The sequence below is a fragment of the Neodiprion lecontei genome, chromosome 5 (genome assembly GCF_021901455.1).
Source record: "Neodiprion lecontei isolate iyNeoLeco1 chromosome 5, iyNeoLeco1.1, whole genome shotgun sequence".
Taxonomy (NCBI): Eukaryota; Metazoa; Arthropoda; class Insecta; order Hymenoptera; family Diprionidae; genus Neodiprion; species Neodiprion lecontei.
In genome coordinates this window covers 27,000,448-27,010,101 of record NC_060264.1, presented here as the reverse complement: position 1 = coordinate 27,010,101, position 9,654 = coordinate 27,000,448, and the positions used below count along the sequence as shown (strand labels likewise).

The following is a 9,654-nucleotide window of genomic DNA, read 5'->3' as shown; positions in this document are numbered from 1 at the left end:
GTGTATAGTGGACATGTTTGTTCGGTGTCAAGAATTGGGGAGCCGACCCGGTCGACCCGGCTTGGCTGAGAACGCAACACAATGCCGAATGGAAAGCGAGAAGAGCCGAAGAGAGAAAGAGAGAAAGAGAGAGAGAGAGAGAGAGAGAGAGAGAGAGAGAGAGAGAGAGAGAGAGAGAGAGAGAGAGAGAGAGAGAGAGAGAGAGAGAGAGAGAGAGAGAGAGAGAGAGAGAGAGAGAGAGAGAGAGAGAGAGAGAGAGAGAGAGAGAGAGAGAGAGAGAGAGAGAGAGAGAGAGAGAGAGAGAGAGAGAGAGAGAGAGAGAGAGAGAGAGAGAGAAAGTGGGAGGGGGCGGAAGAGGGTGGCAGGGGTCGGGAGTCGGGTTCACAGATAACAGTCCGTGTCATGAAGCCACCCTCGTAGGGATGCACATTGGCGTCGGCATTTGCATTGTGTTTCGTTGTCTGTCCCCTCCCCCCACCACATCGCCCTCTTGCCCGTGGAAAAAAAAAGAAAGAAAAAAGAGGAGGGGGAGAAACAAAAATCGCCCATCGCGTTTATATACGGTGTTCTCGAATGCTTTAAGTTATCGCTGCGCTAACCGCGTGTATCGTATGGTCACACCGGCAACCCAAGTATATCGGCGATGGTATGCATGTGCATTGGTGAGGCCTTTCTACGCTTGGGCATAGGCCAGGAACGGAAATGGAAATGGAAATTGGAATGGAAATGGGAATGGGAACGTGATCTGGTACCTTACCTAATGCCAATGACAATTACAGCCAACGTTTTATAACCCACCGATAAATGTTGATATGACGTGGTGGATAACTGGTCTCGATTCATGATCGTTCCAACCTGATAAACCACGACTTGATCTCGCAACTGGGATTCAGAAACGAACGAGTCTCGGTGCTCGCCTGATTCGCGCTGTTCTATGATGTTACAACGAAAGGTTCAAGTCTTTTCGTCGAGTACTCTCACATTCCTTCGAAAGTGAACAATGCACTGGCACACTGAGAAAAATTTCATTTGTTAGAGTAACTAGAAAAATTGAGTAAAACGGGTACCGTTAAGAAAACCGTTTGAATATTGTTGGAATTACGAAAAACGAGGTACGCGTTACCATTTTGCGCTATCGTCGATCCTTTTTTGATAATTGCAACGCAAAATCAGTTTCTGAGGTTTACTCTACTTTTTTAGCTAAGCAAGGCTTCAACGTCAATTTATCGTTGCACGAGCATTAAATTTTATTTTAAATTAAAAATTTCTCTCAGCGCATTGGAAGATCGAGCGGGGTTCGAAGGTTTTCGCAAAAGTCAAATCAAGTCCAGTTGCTTGATCCGATCCGTTGTCGGACGTTGCGCCAGAGAGTAATCAGCGTCTATCAACCGATCACGCGGTATCTACGTTCAGGCGTTGAAATCCTCCGAGGCGTTTGTCAATCACTGATCGTTTCTTCCCGGTCGATTGACGGGACTCAGAGCTCCCAACTTCACGCGCATTTATTATTCGGTGGTGGATTCACTTAAACCCTTTAAGTAACCTGCACACCACGTGGCAAGTCGAGAGTCGAAATACGATAAAGCGATGAAAAATAAACGAACAACAATCGTCCTCGTCCTTCTGCAATCTCAGAGGGAAATATCACTTCTCAGTTAACCTTTAATTGGACAACTATATGTACGACGGTACGCATCGACTGCTATCCAGACGTCTCCTCGTCTATCTATCTGTCCGGCTTAAGTGTCTGCTTGTTTTCCTTGCCGTATAATAAAACGTACGCCTGGAGCCCTGGCAAGGCTCAATGCAAGAAAGGGTAAGTTGAGAGAGGAAGCCGTTTTCTTATAAAATAGATATATGGTTGGGTAGATAAAACTGCAGTTATGCGTCAATTGACAACGATTGTATGTAAAACTGAATACATTACACGCGTATCCCTTTTCTCTCTTATTTTCCGATCGACGAGAGAATGAACGAAGAATCGAGAAGGTCAGAAATAAAGATTAACAGATTGTTTGACTATTCGTTACACGGGCGATCGGCTGATTGAATGTTTGAATTTCGTTGACGTCGGATTATTGGCTAACTAACTTTAACACGCTGTTGACAAACTTTTCACGGTAATGTCAAAAGTATTGTATAAAATGACAATGTTGTATCATTCACCCGCGATTATTCGTTTTCTTATATATAATCTTCAATAATTATGCGTGATTGTTTCTTCATTACGTACTAGTACGTAAAATATTCATGATCTATCGAGGTGTATAGGACATTATTCAATGTCAGTTCCGAAGAAATTTCCAATCAGTTAAAGTGTCGGGAATTTCAGAGAACCATTTTTCCCTTACCCACTCTCGAACACCGTATACCTCACCACTGATTTGCTTATAATAATATTTCACGTGATTTCGACGGTGGGAGGTTTTTTTTTTTTATTTGTTTTTTATTCCACGATCTTAAATCAAATACCCCCAGAAGTTGCAATAAATTTCGAACGATTTGCGTTTTCTAATGGTTTTGTTGGTTTCCTTCTGTTAGTTAGAAATTTTCAGCGCGAACTTAATCCGATTCAACCATGATTTTCAACGAGTCAGTATAATCAACTTTGTCCAAAGTTCGACAGAGAGGTACACGTATGTTGAGAAGTGATTCGAGTGTAAGTTCATCACGTGGACGCGAGCGAATGTGGCTTTTGAGCACCGGTACCTATATATCGGAGCCGACAGACAGGCACTCTATGCTTCGCGAGGGGGGGGGTGAGGGGGTGACATTCGCGGGATAAAATTTACGTATAATTACTATTGACAGTCGGTGGATGGCTGAAAGGAACTTGACAGGTGTGGGTGTGCACGAAGCGTCAGACTCTTCTATGGGCCGGTCGGTCTCTCTCTCGGTCCTCTACGATTGTTGAATAGAAACGCGTACCGCGTGCGTCGTAGTGTTAAAGGACGGACTTACGAATACGTCTAGTCATCGTGGCCGAGGAAAATAGATGGTGGTGGGTGTAGGAGAGGATAAAGAAAACGATAGAGAGAGAGAGATTGATAAAGAAAATAGTAAAAAACAACCGAAAACCAAAAGACAAAGGAGAGAGCGAGATCGGGCACGCGTGCAACGGGACGGCGATGAGAAAGAGATGAATAAGAGTCGAATAAAAAAGATCAACCCACATTAATGATGTGGCAATATTTCATAAAACATACCGACAGTACGCACTTCGGAGAGCAAGCATGGCTCGATGGTGGTTACCTGCAAGCACCAGTGGTTCGCAGTTCCTTTGTCCTCTTCATCTTCCTCTAAGTCATATTTTACGGTAGACACCGGCGTCTGCCGAGCTAATGGAGCAATCATTCCGATTCTGGATTAGCTCTCTCGGAGATACGAAGAGAGGATGAGACTGATTTTCTTTTCATATGTTCCCCGTATTCACATGTGAATATTGTTACGCTTTATTGTCAGTTTTAAAGTGCAGATGGTGCGTTCGCGCATTTTTGGGTCTGAAAAATTTGACACTGTCAATGCGAATGTGCAACGGACAGATGCAGCTGACAGATATTTACAAAGCTATTCGAAATCTGTTTACAATGCGTATACTCTTAAGAATTGCCTGAACTCGGTGTGTGTCGAACGTTTAAGAAGTTTTTTGAACAGATGAGATGACGCCTGATCATGAGATTTGATATCGAAGGACCGTGTCACGTTGTTGGTACTTTCAGGTGGACGTTTGGGTTCTTATACTTGGTATCAACAGGGCTGGTTGTATAAATTTTTATGTGAATTGTAAATTGGTTGTGTTCCGATCGTTAACAATTGTCTAATTCTTCTATACCAATGAATGGTTCGAAGTCTTCCGAGTGTCTTTGATTTGCATTGACATTCTTTACGAACACTTTCCTCCGACCATTTGTTTCGACCTGACAAATCACGTGCCGGCTAATTGAAATTGTTTTCGGTAAGTTTTCAACTTGCTGAACTGATCGATAGACGGTATCTACTATTGCTTGGATCAGCCACTGTCTCATTACTTATACGTATCCAAATCCATACTACGATCAGACCTCCGCGAATACGGAGGTAATATTCGACCGTCAGGTATCCAGCCTGAACATACGAAGTGGTGAATTTTTGCCTGTTCATCGTGAACGGTGTCTTGATTTTCCACGCGAGTATTATCGATACCCCGTATCGACATGCGGGTACCTATGCATTCGGTCTATGTACCATCGTTCCGAAGCGTCAATCCCACGACGCGGCGGCTGGTCTGCGGGGTGATCTATGAGGGAGCAAACCACGCTGCGTCTAATCTGAACGATACGATCGATGCGTGTGAGGTTTTGAGATGTCGGAGACGAGGATCAGGATGAGAGAGGTGCGGCTGTCGTTTGACGTGTCGGAATCGCGGGGACGGTTTTAGTCGCAACGCTTGGAGCTGCAGCGGCGCGTTGTCCAGCATCTACGAATAGAGGAGGAATAGAACAATGCGCGTTTCGTGGATGTCGCGCGATCGCCGGCTGTTAGACAATGCGCAGGGACTCCCTCTACCTCTACCTCTGATGACAACCGTGTCCGGGCCGAACGACATTCAGAGGCTATCTTCTGCCCCATCTACCCCACAACGGCGCGGAACCGAGCAACGTCGTGGTCCCTGATGCTTCTGGATGCTGGATGCGGTGGGTAACGGCCAGGGCCTAACCTCGGAATACGCCTCGTGGTGCCTATGCAAAACGACGCGACGCAGATACCCTCGACTATTTATTTCCGTGGTATATGGATGCCCTCGGATTATGCTAATGTCCACCAGATTCAACGTCTCCTCTCCACCTTCCTTTTTCCTCTGACCCTTATTCCTTGTTTTTTTTTTCTCTCTTCCGTAAGTCTGTCTGTCTGTCTCTGTTTGTCTGTGTGCGTTTTTACGTACGCGATTGACTTTTTAGACTTCTTCACCTCGTCGTTCTGCTCGTTCGTCTTAGTCTTTGTTTTTACACTTTTTTTCGCAATCGTAGGAAGATTACGACGAAGCACGAAAATCCACTTTTCAAGTGTAGCGCAATTGCCACATTATCGGTTTTATCGATGTTTCGCAGTTTTGTTATACTTTCATGGTTTCTGTACGTTGCTTGGGTTGAAATTCATTTTTATCCATGTCCAGTACGCTGGGTTTAGTGCCGTGGTCGTACCGTATTACGATAGCAATTGCCATCGATCCTGCATCGTTGATTTTTTCAAACCTGGCTCATAATTTACTAAGGTGATCAAATATCGGAGAGATTAACTAGCTGACAAAAAAATCAGTTTCCCAACTTGTTCTCATTCCAAAACAAACCGAGTCTATTTGTCAAATTGCATTGAAGAAATGTCAAGCAACGTTAATGCGCAAATGTTTAAGATTTATCGAATCGGAACTCGACCCGATTTCGTATTACCGTCTTTCTAATTCTTGCTCGGAGGAGAGCGTTTATCGCCGTAATTTCTTACGTGTGTTTACATGCATATATGAGTATGTGCGATTTATTTATGAATGTATATACGACGCGAAGTACCTGAAATTACGGTATCTAATTGCACGAGTCAAATGGTGGAACGAGGGCATAGTGCATTATAAAATATCTTTAGCTAGCCAGATCAGTCCTTAGCTTAGCTCTCCGTTCAGCTTTCTCCGACGGCTGAAAATGTATCCGGTGACTCGTCGACTTCGATACATTGCGCTCACATTTGGATTCCGGTTTTCAATCGTTATAAATAAATTTCCGAAATTTTTCATCCCTTTATAAAAATGTTTTTCAGAAGGAGATTGTTTCAAAAATACTTTGTACCGTACCGGATGTTATATTATTCCAGTTTGTCTACATCGTAACTTTCTGAATTTTTGAACGAATCGATGGCAACAAGAAAAGTAGGACAGTATCGGAAGAAGGGAATTTTCTGACCGTATAGAAAGTCTTTTTTTTTTTTTTTTCTTCTCTTTTCGTCGGCGTGCTTTGTTCCGGTCACCCGTTAGACGTAAAGGAGTACGGAGACTCGAATAAAAGACGTGTATACGCTCATCTGCGAGGGTATTATGGTGACTGTTGTGTGGTACGTGTGTATCTAGATGAGAAACACTCCCACGATTATGTGGCATGCGATGCAATTCCCTTTGCCTTGCCCAACGTATGGTTGGTAGGTAGGTAGGTAGGTAGGTAGGTAGGTAGGTAGGTAGGTAGGTAGGTAGATAGGTAGGTAGGTAGGTAGACCACCCCATTAACAATCTAATTAAGCATAACTCAGAGATGCCTGACCTCGGCACAGGCAGACAGACACACAGACACACACATATGCGCAATCATGAAAACACACGTACGCGCATTAAGCAAATTATGTGCTGCTCTCTCGCTGGTGGATCTAAAAGTCCGCGAACGAGCAATGCCACCGCTGTTAACCGAGATAATCCTCTTAAATTGACATCGAGTATTCGAATTCGGGTACCGATAAATTAGCGGGACGTATCGTCACATATTAACATCGTTTGCGAATTTAAACCGCGTTATTGTATATCTCTCGCTCCATTCAATTGTCATGTACGCTGGCGGTATAATACTCGTGAAATTGAAGTGTCCGATAGAGATGATCGAGCCAGTGGTTCACGTATGGAAGTCTTATTATGGCCATAAAACAGGGTATCAGTTTTTGGTATCAATCCAGCTTCGGGCTTCATGGCATTCGTTTTAGTTCATAATCATCGGTGATCGGTGTCAGTTACGTTTGAATGAACGAATTAGACGTTTTCAATTGATACTGATTTGGTTGGAACTGTTGGATCCGTATATGATTGACGCTCTGGTTTGAATTGCCTAGGATACTTTACTTCTCGGAATTTTTGACAAAAGCTTCTTTTCTAGAAAGTTGAAGACTATAAATTATCACCAGGCCGATAATCAGTTTGGAATCTTGACGCAAATTTAGTGCCTTTGGCGATAAATTTTTATCGATTCATTTATCATTGATGATCAATAACGTGATATGAGTTTCAGAAAGCCTCAACTTTCACTCGTAGCTTCGAGTTTTTGCAATCAGTCCACGGAATGGAAGTTTTAATTCAGAAAAATATAACGACACAGTGACCGCAGAATCTGCGATATTTTCCTCGTTTGCTAAACTTTACTCATTCTGATCCCGTTAACGTTTCATGTCGCAACGTGCATAGAATGCATATACACCATATGAGGAATTTCTTGGAAAATATGTTATTCGCCATCGTGATGTTCGTGCATGCAGATGGTTAGGGTGTTAACAATTGTAAGATGAAAATGTAGAATATGTATTTTTGATTTGAATTTGTCGTTTATTCAGCCAAGCGGTGTGATTATCACTTAAATATCTATAACAATGACCATCAATCCTTCTCAAATTAAATCATGAACAAAAGTTTATATCTATGCGTGGTTTTCGAAGAGAAACAAAACTACAACTTATTGTATAATATTATTTACGTTGACATCTCTCGTCAGAATCATCAGACGGGACTTGTATACGCTGTGTGTTTCTTCTCATCAATTTAACTACAACACATTCATCAGCTGAGTTATGGAGAAAGATTCGTTACTGGGGTACCGGGGCACATCTATCTTAAATGTTTGATATTCGAACCATTACACATCATTTGGACGAAGGATATAAATCAACACTCAAGGACGTACTTTTCATAGTCATTTATCTAACGGTCAAGATTTACTTCCACCAATCTTTGCAGCGGGTATATTTTTCAGGCTAATATGCACGATGCCTGCCTACTTAAATTGAATTTTCAGAGTAACGCGTAACGTCTCGCCATTTCAATGATGGGAATGATATTTTCTACGGTAAGTCGACACTTTTACACAAGTCGACATTAAAAACTGTAGGGGCTGTCTTCTTATTACATATTTTATAATTCGGAACTCGTATATTTGAAAGTTTCACAGTTTTGTTTTTCTTGCCTTTGTACTTGTTCAAGGTAAAAACGACATCTTGAGAGTGGCAATGATTTGCGTTACTCCTCGGACAAACCTCAAGTAGGCATTGCGTGTTAACGTTAGACGATGTGCTTGCTGCACAAACATATTAAGACACAATTCAAACACGGAACGAATTACCATGAATATCACGTCCTTGGGTGTTGATTCATTTTCGGTCCCGAAACGTTGGGAAACGGTTTTCGATTTTGAACGCTCTCGTAATGATGGATGTACCCGTTTATTAAAGCAAAGAGTTAGTAAGGTTCTGAGGCCCAAGTGGTTTAACTTCCGCGACTCCTATTCGCGCTCTTTCAATTGCACATCACTCTCCACAACGATACGAACTAGCGCATTCGAGACCTGCCGCTAATGTAACAATCGGTAGGACGGTGTCAGGGTAGTGAATTTTGCAGATTAAAAGTGAACCCGCGCTGCAAGGACTGCCAAGGGGATTCGTTTGCTTGGGGTCCGTTTATAACGAGCGTGGTTACCACCTCGTTGCCGTAGAGCGTAGCAAAGTAGAAAGCGATCTTTGGTGCCCCACTGGCCAGAACCTTACCTGTTGTGAAGAGCACGATGGCCTTGAGACAGCTGTACTCCGCGGAGTCGACGTGGAGGGCTTTCAGCTTCTCCACTTGCTCTTGGAATATTCGTATGTGGTCCATGAAGGCGACTACCCGGTCCGCTGCCATGGGGGAAGCGTGGAGACCCGCGGCCGCCAGCAGCGGTGCCACGTGGAGCGGCATCGAGCACTGGCTAGCGTTCAGGACGAACAACTCGCTCCAAACTAGCCTCAGGAGGGCGACCTGGTCCGTGACCTGGAGGTCGGGGAAGAAGGGGATGTTCCTGGCCCACTCGACCGCGGAGAAGAGGAGCCGAGCCGCCAACTCGCAGATGTTATCGATACCCATGATGTTGTTCGGCTGCATACACTGGCCGTACCTCGACGTTGGGTAAGGCTCGGCCCTGAGGAGGAGGCTTATGTACGAGGAGAGGTACGAGTGTCCGTTCAGACCAGCGCAAGCCACTGTGTCGCCGTTCGTCAAGGTAAATTGACCCGGGATACCCGAGAGCGAGGGTTGCGACGCTGGAACGCGTCCCCGTTGGACAGCTGAAACAGAAAGCAGAGGATTCCGTTTTAGAAAAGATCTGCAATACTCTCGTTATTGATGTAACAACGTTATTAATATAACCCAGGACATCTGAAACTCGGTTTCGGTACAACCTTTGGTAATGATCGGCCAATTGGCAAGGTACCTTAACGATGGATCTAAACACTCGCTCTTACGAATTGTAACAGTTACAGAACCTTTGACCTGTGCTTCGTTCATGACCGAGCAGTGCACGTCTGCGGATACATTTCAGACTCTATCAACTATCCAATCCTCTTTCAATAGACACAGGTCTGCGATGAAAAAACTGTACAGGTTTTTTTAAATAGTTTTTCACTCACTGAAACCGGGAAAAAATACTCAGAAATTTTCATCAACGTCAGACGATCAGAGTGTGAGGTACGTCAAGTGTAGGCCATATTCAGATCTGTTACTCACAAGGTGTTACGATACTCGAATAGGATACGTTGTGTACACGGTACACTATATATATATATATATATGGGAAAGCCTCTGTGAACCGCGAACAAAAACTGAAAGGTTAACCATTCGACAGAAGAATGTGA

At 43.8% G+C, this 9,654-nt stretch overlaps 1 protein-coding gene and 1 long non-coding RNA gene across 7 annotated transcripts in view; one reads left to right on the top strand and one right to left on the bottom strand.

Moving 5' to 3' along the window:
* LOC124294769 overlaps positions 1 to 9,654 on the top strand; it is a 186,129-nt gene that overhangs the window by 61,009 nt on the left and 115,466 nt on the right. The gene's annotated exons all lie outside the window — the stretch shown is intronic.
* LOC107226503 (steroid receptor seven-up, isoforms B/C) overlaps positions 1 to 9,654 on the bottom strand; it is a 99,164-nt gene that overhangs the window by 42,883 nt on the left and 46,627 nt on the right. For all 3 annotated transcript variants that reach the window (XM_015667336.2, XM_046741748.1, XM_015667337.2), the window contains exon 3: positions 8,536 to 9,087. In XM_015667336.2, coding sequence (XP_015522822.1) covers positions 8,536 to 9,087 — 552 coding nt within the window. The remainder of the gene's footprint in view (positions 1 to 8,535; positions 9,088 to 9,654) is intronic.